Below are 23,040 nucleotides of genomic sequence, written 5' to 3'. Positions count from 1 at the left end.
GTCCCACTCTTTGAGCAGCACACCAGCCTTTGGTAGAACTGATTGCTGAGCCCACGTGTGATCCAAACCAGAGCCCCCACAGCAATCCTGCCTCCATTGCATCCTGGTGCAGTGAGATTTCCAGCACATCCAGGGCCCAGGACCATGTGGATAAGCTGTGATCCTGGGCAACTCTCCTCCATCACTGTGGCCACCCATGGAGGCCCTCTACTCTGCCCTCGAAGGGGAGGTCAGCACCTTCATGAGGCACATGTGGTGGTGCCAGGAGGGCTTTGGCCTGCCCAGCCTGTCCCACGTGCTGTTGCTGGTGCTGCACTGAGCCCCTCGGGGCAGGTGGAGAGCTGGCAGCACCTGCAGAGACTTTCCCACTGCCAGCCTGGTGCAGGCACCCCTGATGTGGCCAGCAGCTACCTGGACTGGCTGGCCTCCTACCTGAGCACCTGAGCACGCTGAAGGAAAGGTTCAATGGCAGGGTGGTGGTCCCTCCCTGTGAGGACTTATACATGCATGTGGAGCCGGCTGCCTGCCCTACCCAGCGGTCCCCACTGGCATCCATCCCCCGCCTGGCCCCACAGCTCTTTGCCCACTGGGGGCTGCTGCTGCAGGGGGGGACCCTCAGCCAGAAGGTCTTCAGCCCCCAGAACCTGCATGACCTGTGTGGCTTTGCTGACCTTTGTGAAGGTCCTGAAGCTGGTCCCTGATGTGTTGTGATGTGTCCAGCTGGTCCTTGATGTGTCCTTGTTGTGACCAGAGCTTGGCCACAGATCTTTCCCAGAAGTGGGTCTCTCTTCACCACAACAGGTACAGCTGCTCCCTGCCACCATCAGCATCACTGTGACCATCACTGCCACTGCAGCCACCAGCATGGAGCAGAGCAGGGTTGGCTCCCAGCACTGTACAGCCCCCTCCATGCAGCAGAGCCCTCCAGCAGCCCAGCTCTCCCCTGGGCTTGCCCAGCGCCATGATCCCAGTGCAGCCTCTAGGCACAGGCAGTAGTGCTGCGGTGCTCTGAGCCCAGCTGCAGGAGAGCCAGAAGGAGCTGCTGGCCCTGCTGCACTGCAGGGAGCAGATGGCCACCCTTTGTGCCCAGCCCCATCGTGTTTCCCAGCACATCTGCTTCCTGTGCCTGCAGCAGCAGGCGAGAGGCCAGGGCTGGCCCTGCCCTGGCAGAGCTCAGGTATGGGTATGGGGGCTCACTGGAGTTCAGGAGTGGGGAATGGGAGTGTTTCCTAACATGGCAGAGCAGCCTGTGGTCATGGATACTCCCATCCAGCCCAACTGAGTGCTCAGGAGAAAGACAGCCACGCTGCTTTCTCTCCTGCAGGTTCTGCAGTGCTGCCAGGCCCTGGAGAGGGTGCTGCGAGGCCAGGCACTGCCTGCCCCCCAGCACACCCAGCTCAGAAACAGGATGGCCACCACCTGTGTACCTGGGCAGGCTCAGCCCTCTATCTCTGCCTCAGCAGCCATCATCAGCATCCTGCAGCACTGGAGCAGCCAGTGACTGACCATGGGTGGTGGGACTTCCACATACACCCAGCAGCAGCACCCTGGAGAGCAAGACTGGAGGACATCCAACCCACCACCACAGGCTGCAGGCAGCCAGCAGTTCACAGGGACCTGGCTCAGTTCTTCCCTGGGAAGAAAGCATGGAAAGAATGTGGTTATTGAGATGTTTCTTCTATGCTCAGCTCATGGGCCTGCCATTCAGTGTATGGCTACAGACTGCACAAGAAGATGGCACTGAGTGCTGCCAAGCACACAGGCACAAGCATGGACACGTATATGGATGCAAACAGGCAGGAGAATGTGTTTCTTGTGGTTCATGTGGTTAAACACGGGGCTCAGCCTCCTGTTTCCAGCAGCCAGTGTGGAGGCTGAGTCCAGTCTGCTCAATGATGGTGACAGAAAGCCCACCTCCATGCTGGTAGTGGGTAACATGGTGACAGTCCTTGCTCCAGCTGGGGTTTGCTACCTTGCTGGCTGTGGTGGGCAAGGAAGTTTTGTGCTGGGAAATTTCAATCCATTTAATTTATTGCCATTGGTGATAAAACCAAAAGTGTAGAGCCAGAGGCACAGTTCCTGTGAAGAGTTTATTGGTGTAGCTGTTTCCACTACAGTCAGAAGAGTCACAATGCACAGAAACAACAGGCCTCCTACACTACACAGGGAGGACAGGACACACACGGCCACAGACACACAGAGACACTCGTCTCTCTGCCCCGGGCCCTGTAGGGGCCAGGCTGTGGGCAGGACCTGCTGTGGGGGAGGCTTCTTTTCTCTGATGGGGTATTTCTGCAGCCTCCCGAGGAAGGCATTGGACCCTCCCGGTAATGAAGCACCCACCATCTCTCGCAGGAGCCAGGCTGGTAAGTGGGAATGGGGGCAGCGTCTTCTCCCAAATCCAATGGCGAAGCGAGCATCCCAGCTTCCCCCGGAAGAACAGTCCAGCTCTGACCATCAGGAAGAGGCTGAGCTGCCTTTCTCTCCTGGCGCTAACCTTGGAGTTTCCAGGGGTAGCAAGGGCGCCATCAAACAGTTTCTGGGCCAGCTCTGAACAAAGGCTGCCAGCTCAGGGACACCCCAGGGAGCAGGTCTGTCAGGTGGAAAGGTGTGATGCACAGCAAGTTCCACCTGAACAGAGCTGCCCAGAGGTGCTGGGAGCTGAGTGCTGGGCACACTGAGTGCTGCTCCTTCCCCCCTGGAGAGCACCACTGGATGTGAAAGGCAATCTCAGTATGGCAGCAAAACTGGGGCTAGGGTTTCAGTGACTCCCTTGTAGGCTTGCAGGGAGCCAGGCTCAATGGATCACTGCACAGGGAAAGGGAGGGGACCCAAAGGACTGTTTTGTGCTCCAGCACTACATTTCTTGTGTAGCTTCTTAAATATGGTTTGTTCTCAGAGACAGGAATGTGGGGATCAGGAACTGGGATACAGCCCTGTGATGAGTGTTTACTCCTGCAACCTCTGTGGAGGTGCAGAATGGCAGAGGACTCCTCTTAGTTCCTGCAAGAGGGCAAGCATTCAAGCCTTCAGGATACTTGCTTGTCTCCAGCCTTCCCTCCCTGTGCAATTTGCCTTTGGAAATAAGATTGGGAAAACTGAGAGGGAGAGGAGCCAAACAGCCTCTTCCATGTCAAGCAAGAGCTGAAAACAGTCATGTGGGAATGTGACTAGAACAGAAAACAGTCTGGAGGACTGAGCTAGGGTGCCAGTCCCTCTTTGCCTGTCTGCCAGGCTGCAGCAGCCCCACGGGCCAGTAGCTGTGGCAGAGGCCCGGTGCGAGCACTCCTAGAAGAGGCAGAGAGAACAGGAGCAAGGCATCTGCCAACTGAGTAAGGAGGTTGCTGACCTGGGAGAAGAGGCAGCTTCTAGCCCATTCCTGTGAGTGCTCAGTGTCACGTGCTGAGATACCCGAGCTACCCAAGCATCATGGTAATGGAGGGGAATGCAGTGGCACCAGCTGGCATGGTTCCCCTTCACTGCCTGGAGACCAGGCACAGGCTGCCTCCAGCAGGGAGGGGACAGACCCCTGACCCAGGGGCACTCAAGACCCACACAGCTTTGGGATGTGAGAGGCATCTCTCAGCCCACCAGGTCCAAGAGGAGAGAGACTCACAGCCTCTGCTGAGCGAGCGATGGGGCAGCCAGAGCCGGGGCTGCATCCTGCAGGGCTATGGAACAGCCATTCATTGGTCCAGGCAGGAGACAGTGTGACTCATGGCAAGTCTCCAGTTAGTTCTTGGGAGGGGTGAGCAGGCCTGAGCTGCCTGTCTCGTGAGCAGGGAGAGCAGGTCCCAGCTCACACAGGCATGTGCAGCTCGTTGTACTCATCCCGGCCATCCTCGTCGAAATTTGGCTCCGCATCCTCCGAGTCCAACTGAGAAGAGGCAGAGACCAGGCTATGAAGGCCACAGCTGCCCCCACTGTGGGGTCAAGCTTGGCACAGAGGGATCAGCACACCCAGTCAGCTGAGCTGTGCTGGGAAAAGCAAAGCTCTTGCTCCTTCCCCTCCCAACAGGCTCCTTCTTTAAACCCTTATGCCCATCCATGCATCCCCAGCCCGATGCCCTTTCTATTCTAATGCCTGGGGCTTTGGTCCAGCACTGCAGCTCCTTCCTCTCCCCCTGCTGGCAGCACTCCCTTCTGGGTGCTGCTCCAGGCTCTCCTCCAACAAAAGCTCAGGATGTTGACAGCAGCAGAGGAGCTGCCAGCTCTTGAAGAGCTGCCAGCACCCTGGCACTGTGGTTACATGCTGAAGTGCCTACAGCCATAGGCTCTGATGTGCTGCTGGGCTGTTCTTGCTGCTGGTTCAGTGGGGAATTGGTGTGTTTCTTGATGAATGAGCCACAAGATGGAAGGGGAAATCCTTATTCCAGGCCTCTGCCTGGTAGGAACCTGTTTCCTTGCCCCAGGCTGCCCATCCATCTCATACTGCACTCCCAGAGCTACAAGATCCAAGGAAGCTATCCACCCACTTACTGCTATTGAGCAAAGACCCTCAAGGCTTTGCTGGCCCATGATCTCCCAGCCTTTCAGGCTGCCAAATCTCCTCAATCTCATTCCAGTGTTGCAAGCTAGACTGAGGACAGCTGTCTGCTCACCGCTTTGAGCTCCCTGTCGTGGAAGAAGCGGGGCAGCACGAAGCGTCGCAATGGCACTGTCATGATCAGGACAAAGGGGAAGGCCAGCGATGCCACTGTAGATTTCACCACCCAGAGCAGCACAATGCAGGCCAGTTGAATGCAGGTGAAGAGATTCATTCTCCAGGTCTTCACCTAGTAGGTAAATCTAGTCTAAGAACACATTATCTTTCCACACAGATTAACAAAGACCCAACTGGCAAAACAAAACTCTTCTGCACAGCATAGTACAGCAGAGTACCTGCTGCTGCAGAGTCCACCTGTCTTTACTCTACAGCCAGGTAGAACTCCGTAACACATCAGACTCTATGCTACCTGGCAGCATACCCACCTGGCAATGCAGTGTCCCTCCAGCCCCTCAACAGTGCATCAATCCTACAAATTATCTGTCCATCCATACAATATCCTGGCAATACACTCCTGGGTGCAGCATACCAGCACTGTACCACCTCTCTGCATTCCTTGCACTTCTCAGCACAAACCTGCAGCCAAGCACGGTCACCAAGCCAAGTACCACTCCAGCAAAATCCACTCTAGCAAAATACCATCCTCCCTTCACCTGCTTCTTCCTCTTCTCCTCATTACCTTGTTCTGTGCAACCTGCCTTTGCTCACCTTGACAACGTAGATGTGGTCAGGGTGGTGCTTGGATGGCATGAAGATCAGGAGCAGGCGCTCGTAGAGCTGGATGCCGGTGAGCGATGTAACCCCCATGTAGAGGAAGATGCCGAAGAGCACAGCCAGGGGGATCTGCCTCAGCATGTTCCCCATCACAATGGACAGACCTGCACAGACAGAGCTCAGGGCATGTGTGTCCCACACCAGCCCCTCTGCAAGGCATCTCAGCCTCTGTCCCTTTCCCACCTCCTCTGTGCCCTGAGCAAAAGGGAAAGAAAGCTCAGTATGGGTAGGTGTGGGCACTCCTGCAGTGAGCAGGCAGAGCATGGACTGGCCCACAGGGCAAGGACACTGCCAGGAGATTCAAGTGCTTGGTCCTGACCTCTCCCCTCCCTTGTTCCCTGCAGAGAGGCTCACCGACAAGGGCAGCAATAAGCACTCCGGTCACACGCTGCTCCTTCACCTCCTCGATGCGGGGCTTCTCCCCAGGTGCGATGGCCTTGCTCATGACGGTCAGGGCGTTGACGTGGGTGACGGAGCGCACTGTCGCCGCCGTCAGCCAGGGCAGCCCGAAGAGAGAGCAAAGCCCCCCCATAGTGCCAATGAGCAGGAGGTCCAGGTGGAAGCCAGAGCCTTTTAGCAACTTCCTTTCCTTCTTGCTAACAATCAGCCTGAAAGAAAAAAGAGCCTGGGTCACTGCAAGGCTCAGGTCAGTGCCCAGGGACAGCACTGCAGCTGAGGACAACACTCGCTCTCTGGAGACAGCACACATGGGGATAACGAGAAGATGGCTGAGGAGGGGGATGGTGGCTGTCAGCCTCAGGTTAGCAGTTCCTTCCTGTGCTTGGCTGAGGCAGGTCTCCACCACACCATTTGCCAAGAGGGGGACTGACGCTATCAGTTTCATTACATGGCTATGACAATGGATTGATGTGAGCAGCTCGCTATCTAGACAGCAGGCCGAGGAAACTTAATGTTACAACATACTACAAGATGATCTCAGACCTAGTTTCAGCCAATCACATAGAGCAAAAGCATACTGACAGTATTTCTATCCAACTACATGAAGCACACGTAGCTTTGGTTAAAAAAATAGCACCTTTTCTCTCATACAATGGTTCATTTATAAAAGATAATGCACAGAGCCCCATTCATATTTAACCTTCTAAATATTTACTAAAATATACCTTTTGCAACTTAGAAAGCCAAACTACACACCTTTATTGTTCTATTTCTCACGTCTTCGCTACTGCCGATATATCTTTTCTGCTGCTTTAGCATTTCACTATACTTGCTGTCTCTGAGGCCTTTCTTTTTCCCAACTTTCCTAAAATCCTCTAATCCTATAGATTCCCACAGGGACCAAAAGATGACAGGAGAAGCCAAGGTACAGTCTGAAATGGCCAGGATCCTGCTCTTGCTGGGATGTCCATTGCATTTCCAAGTGAACCAGCACCCATCCTGGCCTTGCCTGTCTAAGGGTTAGCAGTGGTTGAGGTTGGAGTGGGAGGTACTCACGTAGTGATCTGTGTCTCCATGAAGATAAGAATGAAGACCAGGAGGGCAGGGATGGCAGAGGCAAACATCATCCACAGCGGAAAGGTCCCACTACTGCCCATTGGGTGGATGAACCAGCCACGCTTGTGAGGGGATGTGACCGACAGGCCAGAGGGGACATTCAGCTTCTGGTGGTGTAGTTGCAAAACCCAGCAGTTACTCATTAATACAAACAAGCCCACAGCCTCACACAGCTTTGATCCTCCTGCTGTCCCTGTTCTGAATGCCTCAGATGACGGGATAAGCCACCCTGAACTCAGCAGGACTTTCTCATGGATAATCCCCTTCAGTATAAAAAACCCCATGTTCCCTAACGTAGCCCTGTGTCATTTCCTTTCAGCTACTTAAATTCCCTTCATTTTTTCCAAGAGACCAAGGAAATATCTTCCCTCAGGAACCTCGCTCCCATGTCAGTCCTTGCAGACCATGGTTAAAATGCTCCTTGACCTCTGCTTGGACAAATTAAGTGTTCTGAACTGCCTACCATTTTCTGAGGTGGCTTTCCAGACTTTCCAAGGCTTTTCTGAGACATTTTACAGCATTGTTTTTGCAGTGCAAACCCCAGAAGTGGCCACATTCTGTGGAAATGACCTCACCCTGACCATGTTCAGAGGGAATATCATGTTTGTGCTCCCATCAGACCACACAGACTCCTAGCTGTACATCATCCTGACCCTGCGTTCATCAGCATTTGAACCCTTGGCTTTGTGCTGCTCTACAGCAATTTCTGCTATCTGCACTGCAGGCAGAGTTTATGATTTGCATTTATGTTAATCAGCATAAGTATGAATAATATTTCTGGAATGTTTGTCCTTGAGTTAAGCTGTGTAACTAAGTACCATTTTCTCGGAAAGCTTTGTACATATGCTGAGTTAATACTAAAATGATAATGCTTTTGATATTAACTGTAGAAGTGTAGAAGGGTATGAAAAGAATGTAACAAAGTGCATGATTTTACTAATGTCTGATAGACTGAAATTTTTCATTGAAATTCAAATGAATAAAAATGCATTTGGATTCCACCAAGCCTTGGGCTGTTTTGATAAAAAGCTTGCATGATGAACAGGAAATACTTTTCACCCTCTTCCCAATCCTAGCCAAAAAAAAAAAAAAACCAAACCAAAAATATATAACTCCATATCTAATGAAAACGGAGAAAGAAGGAAACCTGTGAGATAAACTTGTTCGATAACATTAAGCTATCAAACTTAAGTTTATGCGTATACTGGGGAAAAAAATTGTATTTGAGATAAAGTGATCAAAATATTAGTATCCTACAGTCAAGGAGAGAATAAGTACATTGAGTACTAAACTCATGACAAATACCCCATTGAAACCATTCTATGTGCCACCTTCTTCAGTGTGCATAAATAGTTTATGTCTTGTTGATTGACTGCAAGTGATTACAGTTGCAAAGAAGGAATGAACTGCACTGAATCTCCCTAAAGTCCCTAAACCCTCCCCTACTAACAGCTAGAAGACCAGAAGGATACCAGGGCACTCCAGTCCCTGTAGCTCTGGCCTCAGCCTCAGCAAGACCCTTGGAGCTTCCCTTCAGCGTGGGAGTGAGGATGAGGGGAATGTTTCTGTTTGATTTGTGCTGTTATGGTTAAAGAGGCAGGAAATACAAATTCCCCTTTGAGCAGGCCAGTGCCACAGGAATCACTGCTGGGCTGCAGGAAAGGCTCTGAGGACAGTACGGGCTCCTACCTGTGTGTATGTGTCAGTGATGGTGTAATCCACCAGCACCATGACCAGGATGGAGATGGGGATCCCAAAGTCTCCGATGATCCGCCGTGCCTGCAGAACACAGACCTGTCATTAGCAAAAGGAACAGGCCAGCTCCATGCATGTATAGGGAGCCTATGGCAAAGAGAAGCCCCAGATGGGGCCAAGCACACTCCAAACATGAGCACTGCTGATGGGCACGGCAAGGAAACCCAGCCTTGACCCATGGGGCTGTGCATCCCACTGCCCACATAACATGCTCTTATTTGACTGGCTAATTGCTCCTGCTGGCCTATTTAGACAGTGCTCCAGGTATTACACAGATACCCTGCATGCAGAGAGATGTCCAAAGAGAAAAAGTTGTAAGCTCTTCTTCCTATATTCTAGTTTAACAGAATTGTATCCAATCCAAGGAGCTTTCCCCAGGTCCAGAGGACTTTCCAGCAGCCTCACTGGAGCAGGACAGTGCAGATACCGTCATCAACAATCAGCCCTTGTCTGCACCCTAGGGTGAGCTACCATCCTGCAAGGTATTTAAAGGGTTTCTGGTGTTTCTTTGGGGGACGTCCAAGTGTTCTGGAGAATAAAGATGTGTAGCCAGAAGCATTATTTGTTGGTGTGTCCCTTGTCCTTGACATGTGAATCCCACAAACTTCTCACCTTTCCTCCTAAGAAGCGGCTGTTCTTGAACTTGCGCATAAAGAAGGCAATGAAGAAAGTGCCCAGCATGAGGATGAGGGAGAGCAGAGCAGTGTTGGGCTGCATCCTGGTTCCCAGTGACATTGCATCCGTAGACAGCACGCTGGCATTCAGGCTGCTCTGCACGTTTGGTGGGTAGAACTTCAGCAAAGGATGTTCTGCAAACACCTGAGCAGGTGAGAGAAGCAGCAGACAAGTTACCACAAGGAGGGGCAGGGGGCACTCTCATACTGGGGGCAGGGGGAAGCGGAGGTGTCCTGCTCTGTGGAGAGGTGAGGGCAGTAGATGGTGGGCACGGACAATCCCAGCATCCGTCACCTCGCCTCGCAACCTACCCAGCTGGAGAGGGTTGGGGAGAGAAAAGTGGCCCCTCTTTAATGTCTCCTGCAGGAAGAGAAGGGGAGAGAGACATTAGGGCTCTTCCTGCCACTCTCTGTGGTGGCACAGGAGCCAGCTGGGCTGAGGCATGAGATCAGCAAAGAACTGCTCTGCAGAATGTCTAGGAAAGTTGTGGCTGAGCTGGCCCTGTTCCCTTGCCTCCTGTGTGCTAAAGCAGCAGGTTCCTAAGGGATTAAGAGATGCAGCAGCCCATCTCCCCAGGGAAGGTTCACCTTGTACAGTTTGTAGAAGGTCTCATAGATAAAGATGAGGGAGATGAGGAAAGCAAAGATCTCCTGGGTGAAGGGCGAGATGTAGCGCACCAAGAAGCTTCCTTCTGCTGCCACGATAATGAAGATGAAGACGATGAGCCACAAACCAATCCACACTCTGCCTGTGAGATACTCAATGCCTTGTGTCTGGCAGAACTGAAATGGAAAGGGGAAGGAGTTACTCATGGCTCCTCAGGCTGCCTCCAGCATCCACTCCCCATTAAGATCAAAGACTGTCCTGGAAAAAATGGCATCCAGCACAGAATCAGTGAATTCATGGCTAGAATCACAGGTAAATTTGCAGACTTTGCATTAACACCTGACAGCTCACACCAAGCAGGTCTGTACCGCTCCAGTCTTTGTAACAGTACCTCCTTCATGCTCTGCTGAAGCCAGCCCATGCATAACATTCCCCATCCCACCCATGGAGGTGCCATTGCTCAGACACAGCTCTCCATTCTTCCATGCACTCAACAGCACAAGCCTGTTCCCTACAAAGGAGAGCCTGAGCATCCTGCTACATCCACAGGCCACAACCTCACACACCCCCCTGTGTACAGACAGTTGTATGTGTGTGGAGAAAAGGCCCCAGGTTGCCATCACAGAGGAGACCATCTCCACTGCCTCTTCTCATCTACACACACCAACTGTTTCCAGGACAAATCATACCCCTCCCTTTGCAGCCTTCCTCAGTACCACCACAGGCAGAGGTACTCCACTGTACACAGTGACTGGACAAAGCAAAAGTGGTCAGTGAGAAGTGCAGTCACAGGAGAGCAGAGAAATTCCCACTCTGCAATAGCATCACCAGCTCCAAACTCTTGACAAGGTGAAAATCCAGCTGTAGAAAAAAACATGCTTTTTCAAAGACACAGACATGCTGGGAGTCAGAGAAAAGGAGAAGAATTAGATCCACTGCTTGAAGGTACAGTGATACAGGGATGCTTTCAAGAGCAAAGAGGTCATGCTACTTGAGAAAGAAACACATCCATCCTGGCTGGCCAGGATACCTCTCCACACACCCTTGGGCTCATCCTTAGAGGTGGAAGTAATATTTGTGGCACGTCCCAAACAGGTGGTACACTGAATGTTATTGAGCTCCCCATAAAAGGAAACCTGGACACAGATAAAAGTGGTGAAATGGACTTCAAAGGAAGCCCCAAGAACAATAAAGTTTTAGGATGCAGCTACAAGTGCTCATTATGCCAATGAGCTGCAGCACAGGGCTGGGGGACAGTGCTCTCCTCACAGTCAGCATGTAGAGGAGTGCTGTTATCAGTGTCACACCTCAAGGGATAATGGATACAGCAATGGGAGGTAGAAGTGGCACCTGCCAAGCCCTGGCTGAGCTGAGAGCAGCCTGGAAGGACTCAAGGAGTTCACAGTAACAAAGACCCTTTGTAGAGCTGAAAAATGCCAGCTGCCCTCTCCAGAGCAAGGACAGAGTGAGCAGGTGCCAAGCACAGACACTGCCTCACATGTACCTTGTAAAAAGCTTCTTCAAACACCAGCAGAGGCCCTGAGAAGCCAATGACCAGGAGTGGCTGGGCTCCAAGCAGGGAGAAGAGGATCCCTAAAACCGAGGTGGAGATTATCAGCTCGGAGACCCCCATGAGACCCTCAGTTTTCTCTCCTGGGAAAGAGAACAATGTATGAGTGTTATAGCAAGGACACAGGCACCATCACCACAGACAGGCAGGCTGCACAGCTCCAGACAGAGGAGGCAGGTCCCCATCCCATCAGTCAGAGGTGCCCTGTGTTAGGCAGGGAGCATGGAGGGAGCCCTGGCAGCCGAGGCTGGAGAGGCCAAATGGCAGGGAGGGAACAAGGCAGCAGCCGAGGCACAGCACTACCACTCTCCCTGAGTAAACAGCACCAAAGCCCACCCCAGAACAGCATCACACAGACACAGCCAGTGTCCCAGGGTGCAAAGAGCAGACCAGAAAGCAGGCCCATTACCTAGGAGTCCCCCGAAGGTGATGGCAGGAGAGAGAGCAGCAAAGTAGATGAAGAGAACGGCTGCGAGACACTGGCTGTGCAAGGCGTCTCTGATGTCACTGAGGTATTTGGGGTACCTGCGCTTTATGTCCCGAACCAGACCTCCAAAAAATATCCCGGTTCGCTTCAAAGGGTCATCCTCAGCTTCCTCCTCTTCTTCCTCAGCTTTCACTTCACACAGCTCTGGAGGTGCATGGAAGGCAAGGCTTCAGCAAGGAACACAGCTGGGCCCTGGGGCTGTCCCTCTCTCCAGCATCTCATAGAGCAGCACTAGGCTGCAACAGCACATCCCATTGCCTCCAGCTGTCCCCAGCCACCAGAGCTGCCCACAGTCACTGCTCCCCTTGCCCCGTTCCCCATTCCCCACTGCAGGAGCCAGGCCCTGCTCACCCTTCTGCCAGGCTCTGGGAGGGGAGGGCCCATTGGTGCACACAGGGCACTAGGCACAAACTTGCCCAAATGTGAATGGAGAGACCTTTGGCTTCCTGAGCAGTGCCCTCCTTCATGGACTTCTGCTCCCTCTCCTTCCTCTTCTTCAGCAGCAACTTCTGGAAGGTGGCAATGGATTTGAGCAAGTCTTTCCCCTCCACCTCTGATGGGGGGATGACAATGCTGCAGTCCAAGAACTCATTGATTGCATTGAGGAGATCTTGACGATCATCTGCCATGTATGCAGCCTCATGGAAGTGCTGGAAGGGGAAGGGAAAAAGAGAGAGGGAGAAGGCTCAGACCAAGACTAGACCCAGCTACTGCAGCCTGGAAAGACAATGCTTGCTGTGACCTTAAGAGTAACATTCTCCCCCTCCATCCACTACTCATCTCACTATGGCCACTCTGTGACCCACACTCCTGAATCCCTCCTCCTGTTTTGAGGGAGAAGCTGGTAGAGCCCTAAAGCATCACAGTGAAAAAGCACAAGAACCATGAACTGAGCAGGGAGCATAAGAGACTCTGGGGAGTCTCCACATAGGAGACAGAAAGAGAGTGAGAAAATAGGCATCTACAGCATGAGGGAAGCCATGCAAAGGAAACTAGGCAGAAAAGGGGAGATATTTCTGACAGCAAGAGCAGGTTAGCAAGGAAGGACTAAGGAGACCAGGCAGGGAGGTGCTGGCAAACAGGTGGAAGTGCTGCACTGCCTCTGGAACACGCCTCCAGAGTAAAGGCTGGAGGATGATGAATGAGTGAACAGCCTGCAAAGGAGGTAGGGGACAGCTAAGGTCCCTGCAGCACACAGACTCCCTGGAGCCACAGCTTCAATGTAAATGATACTGTGCTCTCTCCACGGCGCCAGGACTGTGTAACCTTGCTGTGGCCAGCCCCGGCTGCAGCAGCTGGCTCTGCTCTTCCAGCAAGAGGACCAGAGACTCAAATGAATGAGATCAGTCCACAAACAGCACTGAAGCTGGAATGGCACCTCACCTCTTCTGGCTAAAAACACATTCTTCACCCAGCCTAGCACACCCTGCCCCAGCCAAGTAAGTGTCTGTCCTACTCTTTCCTCAGCACTGGAACATTCAACCGTGGCCAAGCCAGGCTGATCTTAAAAATCCCAGGTGCTCACACCTGCCTACCCCACCTGAGCCCTTGCACAGCTCTCATCTCAGGACTGTCTTCTAAGCAGCCAGCAAAGCTCCCTCACAGCATCACTGCCCATCAGCTCCTCACCTTGTCAGACATGAGGGTGGAGATTGAGCGGCCAATTTCGTGGTAGTCCATGTTGGCCTGGCTAGGTCCCAGCAGCACAAAGATGAATCTGACAGGAATTGGGACCTCCAAGACAGATTCCAGGAAGACGGCCTCATTTAGTCGGACGAAGGCCATGGTTGGCTGCTCCAGAAACTGCACACAACCTACCAGGGGGCAATGTTTGGAGCAGAGTTAATCATTGGAGTGAGCTGTACTGGGCTGCCTTTAACAGCAGTGACAGGGGTTTTGGAGGTTCCTACAAGCCCTGCAGTCATGTACTTTCTTCAGACCATGGACACAGCACTGAACTTCAAGCTGAGGAGCTTCACTGATCATTCAAAATCCTAGTGCTTCACTGATCATTCAAAAGCAGTGCCCCTTTCTTTAGCTTCCCAGTTAGCCCATTCTCAATCACTTACAGATGGGCTCTACTTATACTATAAGGGGCTAAGTTTAAATCAGAAGGTTTTTTCCCACTTCTGGAAGGAAACCACTTACATGTTACTTTTATCAAACAAACTTCTAATCTCATAGAAGAATGAAATCAGGTTTGCTTGACATGACCTATTTCCCATAAACCTTATTGCTTGGCAATAATTACATTAATATTCTTTAGTTCTTTAGTAATTGAATCCCATATTAGCTCTGCCACTCTGCTGGCCAAGAAGGATGTCAGGTTAAACAGCCTATAGGAACTGGCTCACTGTTCTCCCCTCCTTGAGCTATGAGCTTTCTCTGTTACCTTGTACCTTCCCTCTATGCCTAAACTATTTTTTTTTCAGAGAAAAATAAGTAGTGGTCTAAAGACTCATAGGTGCAAACTGCACATTTTGTTTTACAATGTCTGCATCTCGTCAGTGCTTGGCATTCTCCTCAGTTCCTAACAGACTGGGAAGTACTCCTGCATCCTCCAGCACACAGCACACTTCCTTCACATACCCAGCACTAATGTTTATTGAATACTGGTATTTCACTGGCATTATTACTGATCTTTCTGCCATCTGTGTCCAGCAAAGAGCTGTGCTCTGTGTCAGACTGGCAAATCTGGGCCTTCTGAGAGTCAAAGCAAATCCCAAGACACACCCTTAGCTCAGAAACAAGCCAATGTTTAGTTATTTGAGTACTCAAAAGTGCACTTATGAACCTGATTTGGCCTCATTGGGATTAAGCATCAGTTTGGTTGAGCTGACAAGCCTCTTTGCCTGAGCTTTTAATCTACTGGGTAGACAATGGCATTTACTTTGCTTGTAGTGTAGTTGGGTTTGCTGAGAAGTTAATGCCAGCAAAGTGCTGAGAAGAATATTCTTGCAATCAGAAGGCACCAAGCCCATTCATGCTCAATCCTTCCTGTTCACAGCCCTCCTCTACAGAGAAATACGTCCTGGTAGTGCTACAGTCAATTCCTGAGACCTTGACACCAGCCAGGCCCTGCTTCTGTCAACTCAAAGCTTGCTGGCACACACAGCCAGCAACCAACACTGGTCAGGGACAGGGCCCAGCTGCTGGCAAGGTGTTAAGAGGCCAGACAGAGCAGCAATGGTCACAGGGCAGGGTGATGACCTGGTCATCAGTCCCTCAGGCATCACTCACCTACTTCTGAATTGAAAACCAGATATACTGTGAGCCTGGCAGGACGTCCACCCCTAAGTTGAGCCTCAGCTCCCAGCAGCAGTGCCTATCAACCTTTTTTAATTTAGGAAAAGAACTACCCTGGCAGGCCATATATTTGCTATACACAAACAGAACATGAACCATCACCAAAGGAGGGAGTGTACCAGGCTCACTCCCCAGCTGAACATGTATGAGATGACCAAATATCCGTCAGGAGTGAGGGCACAGACTGCTGGGGCCACACCAGGATCTGCACTAGTCACTGCCACCTCTTACCCACAAGGACCACTGTGGCTTCTGCATCTTCAGGGATTTTCTCCATCAGCTTCAAGTATTTACGATGGCCCTCAGAGTTATGAAGATGAGGGTTTTTCTGCCATAAAGAATACAAACAAGTAAGGGTGAAGTCCCCACGCTTTGGTCTCCCTACACAGCCTTGCACCCCAATGGCACAAATGCAGCTGGGCTTATCTTGGCTGCACACCCAATGCCTGCTTCACAGCAAGGCACCCTCACAGCAAAGGCCACCCTGCAAGTGCCAGGGCTGCTGCTGCCATTACATGCTCAAGCAGACATCTGCATACAGTCCAAAGCCAAAACTAGGTACCAAAATCATAATGCAGCGACCCGATTTCCAGCGCTCCAGGTGATCCAGGGAGCTCAGTCCTTGCATTACAAGGTTTCCCCACGAAGGGGCTCAGAGGTGGGCACCATGGCCTGCTGTCAGCCAACAGCTGTTCCCAGAGTGTGGAAAAAGACACAGTAACCCCCCCAGGTCACCCTCACCTCCTTGCACTCAGTCTCGTTGGCCTTGGGGTCAGCCATCTCAATGCGTTCTTCCCCCATGAGGGGCACACATGTGTCTGTGGTGTGGTTGTGGTGGTGGTTCCCCACGATGGAGTTCATGCTGGAGCTGGAGTGGTTCCTCGGGAAGAAGCCCTCTTTCTCATCATTGGGATGGCTGAGGGGGAGAACAGTGGCCATGAGGGGACCTGCCTCCCTTGCCACCTGGGGCTCACAGATAACCCCCGGGCCCTGAGATATCCACGCACCTGTGCTTCAGCAGCAGGGCACGCAGCACGTTGGCTCGATCTTCTGCCCTGATCTGGTCAGAGATGATCATGGTCTCCACCATGAGGTGAGCAATGCCAGGCAGAGTGGTCTGCTCCAAGTCAAGGAGGACGGCACCTGCCAGTATGAGGGGAAGAGCCCTGCTCCTAGAGTGCAACACTCCCCAGGGAAGAGCCCTGCTCCTAGAGCGCAACACTCCCCATTACATTCACACTCTGGGGACACAGCTGTTCCACCAGGAGCCAGGCTTTGGTTGGGGTACAGATTGAGCTGAGAAATGCCCAAGTGCCCCATGTCCTTTCTGTAAACCCTTGCCCCAACAGAACCCAAAAGCTCCAAGATGCAGTGGTAATTCTGGTATCTCCTTTCATTTCAGTCTCCCACTCTGACCAAACTTGCTGACCACATCAAAGATGGGTCCAAGGCCTGCTGGCCAAGACACAGCTGGGGGTTGCAGCTTCCATGTGCCTGAGACCAGTGAAGCAGAGCATGGAACCAACACAGGCATCCTTGAGATAATGCAAACCCTGCCAAACAGGCTGCAGATTGTCTGTCTCCACAGAGCTGACATGAAGCCTGGGCACAGATGCTGTTTCAAGTCTCCAGGGAGGGACCTAACAGCGACAGAAGCTATCCAGAAAAACCTGTCCTAGAGCAAGAGGCAAGCCCTGGTCTGCTCTTCCTCACTCACCATGGGCAATAGTCTTCCTGAGCTCCAACAGACTGCGGAAGGACAGTGAAGCCACATGGGGTTTGCCCCACCTTGCTGTATCCTCCTCCACATCCTCCTCAAACTTGATCCAGCGGGCTGTCTCCCTCCAATGCATCTCCTGGTTCTTATCCACCACCAGCTCATTCAGCTCCACAAACACCTAGTGTGGATCACAAGGACATGAGATGCATACAGCTCTACCAGAAGCACACAGAAAGCCTCAGATCTGCTCTCGAGGTACTGCCTGGACTGATGTGCTACTGGAACAAACCTGCCACGTTGAACCAGAGGTTTACTGCACAGAAGCAGCCAGGATAAATATCACTGACAGCATGGCAGGAGCTTCCATCAGCACATGGAGCACCAGAAAGCTCCAAGTCACATGGTGTGGGCAGAAAGGACAGAATAATGCAATGCAGCATCCCTTTCTACCAAACTGCTGCAATTTTGTCCTCTGCTTTCTTCTTGGTGCTCCCCTAAATTTCCCACACTCTCCAGAGATAGTGATGTTACTGTGCTGCCGACTTCCACAACATCACCATTTCTGTGACTTTTAAATGTCTTTCCCAAAGTCAAAGCTTTGTGGTTTCAGGGAAATGTCCCCTTATATTGAAAAAAGTGTATTTTCAGCTCTCATGAGAATGGATAATAGCATTAAATGTCACCCTCAAGGTCATGTAAAGAATTAATTATATTGAAACACATTTATCACTTTATAAATTGCATGTTTCTAGTCCTGATTTACAGCTTCTTAACAAGTGTGGGAGGACAGCACATGGATACCTCGTGGGGCTTTCTATCCAACTTCTTCTTCTTCTTCTTTTTCTTGACAGATGGAGTTGATGCTAATTTTTTGCTTGTCCTGGTGATCTGACTCCGAGACGGTTTTTTCATCAGATGCCTCCTCACACCTGGGTTATCTTCAAAGCGGTGGCCTGAAGACACAGGAAAGGAGAAAAGGCCACCAATTTGTCTAGTGCACATACACTGTCTGGCAGGGAAATACATCCAAGCACATCCTTCTATCGTTAACTTAGGCTATCAAAGCCCTGGCAGCTGGAGAACTCACCATCCTCCTCCAGAATTTTGAAGATCTTTTCTGCCTCATTTGCCTACTTTCATCTCTTCCAGAGATGTGAGCTAACCTCTTCACAAAGAAGGCTTCCTCCTAGGCTCTGCATACACTTGGGGCTTCATCACAAATGCTTTTACTCATGGTACTCGAACAAGTGGTGTGGGAATCCTCCCCATATTCCCCCCAAAAAAGCAACCTGCAGCTTTGCCTGCAGTTCTGCAACCGCACAGCAAAGGCAGGCACCTGACTGGGCTTGCACCAGGGGAAGGCCTTGTGCTCAGCAAGCTTGAAGGGCAGTGAAAGGGAAGGATATTTAGCTGCTGGTCTGGGAGACATAAGGAAATATCAATGTCTGTTTTATTTAATTGTGTGACGAGACTGTAGGCTAACACTGCAGCCTGGGGGTGGCTCGGGGGCTGGCAGTGATGTTGAGCTATCACTGTTTCTAGATGATCCGCAGCGCCGCTGTAATGCCCTCAGAAAGGTCTGCCTCAGAGACTGGCTGGCTGAGGCAAAGCCTCACAAAGCCTCTGCAGAGGCTGTTAAGGCTGTCCTACAGAGCCATCACTGTGCTGCTGGCTAGCCAGTGCCCACCAAAATGCAGCCACAACCATGCTAGCCTTTTTGCAATGCCAGAGAAGCAGCACCAGGCAACAGCCTGCCAGAGAGAATTTCCCTGGACACTACCCAGGGACAGCAAGTGTATCTTTCTCAGCACAGACAACCCACAGGAATGTGGAAACCCTCAGAGTCTCATTACAGGATGGGCAGGCTCGCCCAACTAGATTATGGAGTCAGGGCTTTTGCTCAGCTTTGGTCCATGTGGTTTGCTGGCTGTGCTTGTAAGACAATGCCAAGGTCTTCTCCCTGGCAGAGTAAAGGCAGCTCTCCACTGGCTGGGGTGAATATTCTGCCTGCATATATCTTTCTGATATACTCAGATTCTATATACTTGGCTTCAAGACCTGCAGCTTTCAGGGTATGAGAGACAGTAAAAAGCACAGGGTTTTAAGTCTGAGTGGTCTCTTTGATGTTGCAGAAAAATATCTGTACACCTCTGGCATGGAAAGACACACCCAGCATCAGGCCAGGAATACCATGGCCTTGCACCTTGGAAATCTGGGTCGCTAAATTAAATATAAAATGAATCAATACTGAGCCTCAGGGCATTTTCCCCCATTGGCTGCCCTGCTGATGCACGTCCTGCTGATGGCCGACTCCTCCCTGCTCCACTTACTGCACTGCAATGTCGATAGGAGCCAATAATGGCCCAATAACCACTATGAACGTTTCTGGGAGCCGGGCACGTGTGGGGCTTCCATGGAGTTTCACATGGATTTCTCAGTTCCTGCACAGACAGTAGCCACTTCAGCACACTCAGTATGAGCTCATGCATGAAACAAGCAGTCCACCATGCAGGTGATCTTGGTATCTGGCATCTTTGCTCCAATCCCTGTAGCTTCCGATTCTCCTGTGCACCCTGGGACTCCTCTCTGTGTCCCTGGAAAACCAGGGCCCAAGTACACTCTACCCAGCAAGACAGAGGACAGCACGCTTTCCTCTCAGCAATGACAACTTAGTACAGAGTGCTCTTCAACAACAGCCCTAGAATGCATCCACAGGTGTCTAGTCTTAGCCAGACAATGGCTGGAGGACAGATAAAAAGCAAGGAGCCACGTTTCCTGACAGCACCTCCAGTGACTCCCACGCTCACTGACAGGCACAGGAATCAGAGTGCTGCAGGGTCAGAGAGCATTGCTGAAGGCACATCTCCAGAGCCCTACCTACAGCAGACTAAGGAGAGATTTACTTTGCTGCTCTTCCTAGGTAGTGTTTGTGGCTATTGAGATGCCAGCTGAGGGATACAACTCAGAGAAGCAGGGTGGGCACCCGGTCTTAATTTAGGAAAACCACTGGCTTTGGGAGTCCCATGCAGAACCCAGCTCTGCTCCAGGCTGCTCTACAGAGACCCTTTCTGTGTCCTGTCAGATTGGTGCCTTCCCCAAGGAAAGTCAAGCTCAAGAGAGCACCTAAAAGTCCTTATTCAGGACAGGATCTTAGACTGAGACCAAAGGGTGATTTGCTCAGGGCATACATCTGTCCTTCTTGCTTGAAGACAAACTCCCCAACGAGTACTGCTCTTGTTGTAGCTCCTCTTCAGTGCTCCCCAAGATGTGAGTGTGAAGACAGTGACAACATCAGAGGACAGAGAGCAAATCCTATGGTAGCTCCACTACAATGAACTATTATGTCACCCTCCCACACAGCATCTCCTACAGTCTCTTCCAGAAGATGATCTCATCATGTTAGCTTCCACAGTCAGATTTCTTCAGGTGAGCAAGTTCCTCTTCCACCAGATTAAATCTGAATATGACAAATATGACTGCAGTGGTTAAAATCTTCCCTAAGAACGCCTTTGTTAGCAGGCAATTGCCTTCAATTTACACCTTCCTGTTCCCCTCCTTTCATTTCCCTCCATCCATAAGAAGGAAGACCAGAAAGAGGCATCTGAGTATTTGTATCAGTACTAGAGAGCAACCTGCTATCCTGACATCACAAGGATAATACACACTGCCCAGCCACCCCAATGGTTAAGTTATAGCAAGAAAAAAAGAGATTTTAAACTCAGACTCTTGAAATATACAAAAAGACACTTAAAACCCACATACTTGAAATATTTAAAACTAGACTAAATGAAATGCTAATCAACATACTGTAAGACACAGCCCCATGCTGGCTTCTGGAAAAAGCTACTGCCCTGTCCTGCACAGAGCCCAAGTCTCTCCTGGCTGATGCTAAGTTCACTGTGATAGGGATAGCTCATCCCTGCTGCCAACCAAGTGTCCAGGTCCAGCACTCCCCATGCTCCAAACTTTTAAAGGAATGCAAGGAGACCAAGGACCCTATTCTGTTCAAAATATATTCCTCCTAGATCTGAGTTGGGCCTGGAAGAGGCATTGCCATGGAGTAAATAGCTGGGCAAGTGGCACTGGCTGAAAGTGAACTGGCTCTGCACAAAATAGACTCTGGTGTCTCAGCCATGTCCAACTCTGCCATACCTGTCTGCAGGATTAATCCACAATGTGGATTCATTATAAAATCAAGAGTTTACTGTACAGGCACCTACAGCATTAGCTGTAGCAATCAATGAATGTGTTAACTACTAGAAAGTCCAATTTCTCCACTTTGTAAGTGATGCATTATCACACCTTACAGAGTGATCTGCCCCTTCTACCTTCCCAAGAATATCCATGTTTTCCAAGGTGAACCTGGAATAATTTCTTCACATTTTTAATTCACAGTTCATTCAGCCTGGAACAGCTGATGGGACCAATCTGCTCCAGGTTTCTATTTTGAACTTTGCTACTATTATATACCCTCTCAATTTACAGTAACAAGTAGCAGACTTGTTACTGTAACAGCCAGAAGCTAATCCCCACTAGCTGGTCCCTGCAGAAGCACATAGGCAGACATTTTTTCCTGAAGGCTTGTAAAGATGGAACAGATGACAAAGAGAACACGATGCTGGGACTGAGAGGCAGGGCAAATTAAGTTTTTTGCCCAAGATCAAACAGTCTGTGGCAGAGGCAGAAGCTGAACCAAGACAACCTGAGCTCCAGTTACAATCCCTCTGCTTTCCCACTCTTCCGTGTTAAGCTGTTCAATGGGCTAGTTCTGGGACATCACCCTCCCATGTGCACTCCTAAAATCCCTTGAAAAATTAACACATGATCCAGATGAGGACATTTGGACAACCACCCATGAGCCAGGGCTATCAACAGTATCACTCCCAATGTGGGACACCTTTTAGCATCATGTACCAAGGAAAGACCCCTGAGAGAGATGAGAGTGAGGCTCTGGTTTCTGCACGGTCTCTGAGACGGCTCAGAGATTGCTCTGCAAGGGATGTGAAGGTACAGAAACAGATGCAGAGAACAGGAAGGCATTCTTGACTCTCAAGATTCCTATTCTCTCCTTCCCTGCTTTTCCTACTCTTGCTTCCTTTCTTCCTCTTTTCTCCCTTCCAGGCACCCCAGCCAGCCTGCCATGAGCTAGTTTCACAGCCATGCTCAAGCATGCAGATACAAAGACTAGCTTATTTTTTTTTCCTTTGGGCAATTAGGCTACAGTGCAGAACTAGAACCTGATACCCACCTCCGCTGTCAGATCCGCACCTCGACTCAAATTCCAGCAAAAAGAGCAACAGCACTCTGTCACCTTGTGCTACAAATGGAAGGGGAAATCTCTTTGTCCTTATACACACCTCAGAGCAGCTGCTTTTTCTCTGCCCACGGCATGGGCCACATCCTGATAAGCAGAACAGCAAGATGCAGCTGCCTCTGGAGCTGCTCGAGCGAGACACACACAGGAAAGCACCTCAGCAACACAACACAGATTGTTACTAAGACCTCACACAGACACACAGGCATCAGGCAGCTCCTCTGGTGCCCCCAGACACACAGTGGGGCAGACTGTACTTCCTCTAAACCAGAAGACCAACCTGTCACAGAGACGGTACAGACAACAAACGCAGGAGGGGGTTATGCACTGTAGCAGGGGGTTCTGATCTACAGCTGCAACCATGGGGTCACTGCTGTGGTACTTACAGGTGGGCTCCCCGCCTGGGTAGCCCAGATGGTTTCTGATGGCCTCCCATAAATCATAGTCTTCAAAATTGAAAGCAAATTCATCAAAGTCTTCATAGCCGAGTGAGTTGCGAATACAGGTGCTTATCACTACCTCTGGGCTGCTGCCCCCTTCTGATTCCTTTGCTGGCTCCTCTCTCTCCTGAAGGGTTGTCATGTTGTCCTTGTGAAGGTCAGGGGTCAGGTGTCATGAGCAACACGCCTTCAGATGAGGAGCCAGGACAGCCAGGCTGACGTGTGAAAAGCGAGCTGCCCCCCTGGGGGGGCTTCACCACAGCCCTGGGGCCAGCCTCAGAGCCTCGCTCCCCTGCTCACGGGGCATGAAGATGCCGGCTGCAGCAGCCCCG

At 51.0% G+C, this 23,040-nt stretch overlaps 1 protein-coding gene across 2 annotated transcripts in view; it reads right to left on the bottom strand.

Moving 5' to 3' along the window:
* Nucleotides 1-2,644: 2,644 nt before the first annotated feature.
* SLC4A3 (solute carrier family 4 member 3) overlaps nt 2,645-23,040 on the bottom strand; it is a 32,800-nt gene continuing 12,404 nt past the window's right edge. For both annotated transcript variants that reach the window (XM_041472911.1, XM_041472912.1), the window contains 17 exons: nt 17,756-17,907; nt 16,952-17,132; nt 16,242-16,377; nt 15,976-16,150; nt 15,466-15,562; nt 13,558-13,742; nt 12,365-12,578; nt 11,851-12,072; nt 11,376-11,524; nt 9,853-10,047; nt 9,203-9,409; nt 8,525-8,614; nt 6,776-6,942; nt 5,675-5,928; nt 5,255-5,424; nt 4,602-4,775; nt 2,645-3,877 (listed from right to left, as the gene is read on the bottom strand). In XM_041472911.1, coding sequence (XP_041328845.1) covers nt 3,800-3,877; nt 4,602-4,775; nt 5,255-5,424; nt 5,675-5,928; nt 6,776-6,942; nt 8,525-8,614; nt 9,203-9,409; nt 9,853-10,047; nt 11,376-11,524; nt 11,851-12,072; nt 12,365-12,578; nt 13,558-13,742; nt 15,466-15,562; nt 15,976-16,150; nt 16,242-16,377; nt 16,952-17,132; nt 17,756-17,907 — 2,846 coding nt within the window. In that variant the 3' untranslated portion in view covers nt 2,645-3,799. The remainder of the gene's footprint in view (nt 3,878-4,601; nt 4,776-5,254; nt 5,425-5,674; nt 5,929-6,775; nt 6,943-8,524; nt 8,615-9,202; nt 9,410-9,852; nt 10,048-11,375; nt 11,525-11,850; nt 12,073-12,364; nt 12,579-13,557; nt 13,743-15,465; nt 15,563-15,975; nt 16,151-16,241; nt 16,378-16,951; nt 17,133-17,755; nt 17,908-23,040) is intronic.

Source organism: Pyrgilauda ruficollis, unplaced genomic scaffold (assembly GCF_017590135.1).
Source record: "Pyrgilauda ruficollis isolate IOZ18807 unplaced genomic scaffold, ASM1759013v1 scaffold3, whole genome shotgun sequence".
Classification (NCBI taxonomy): Eukaryota; Metazoa; Chordata; class Aves; order Passeriformes; family Passeridae; genus Pyrgilauda; species Pyrgilauda ruficollis.
This window is presented reverse-complemented; position numbering and strand designations above follow the sequence as displayed.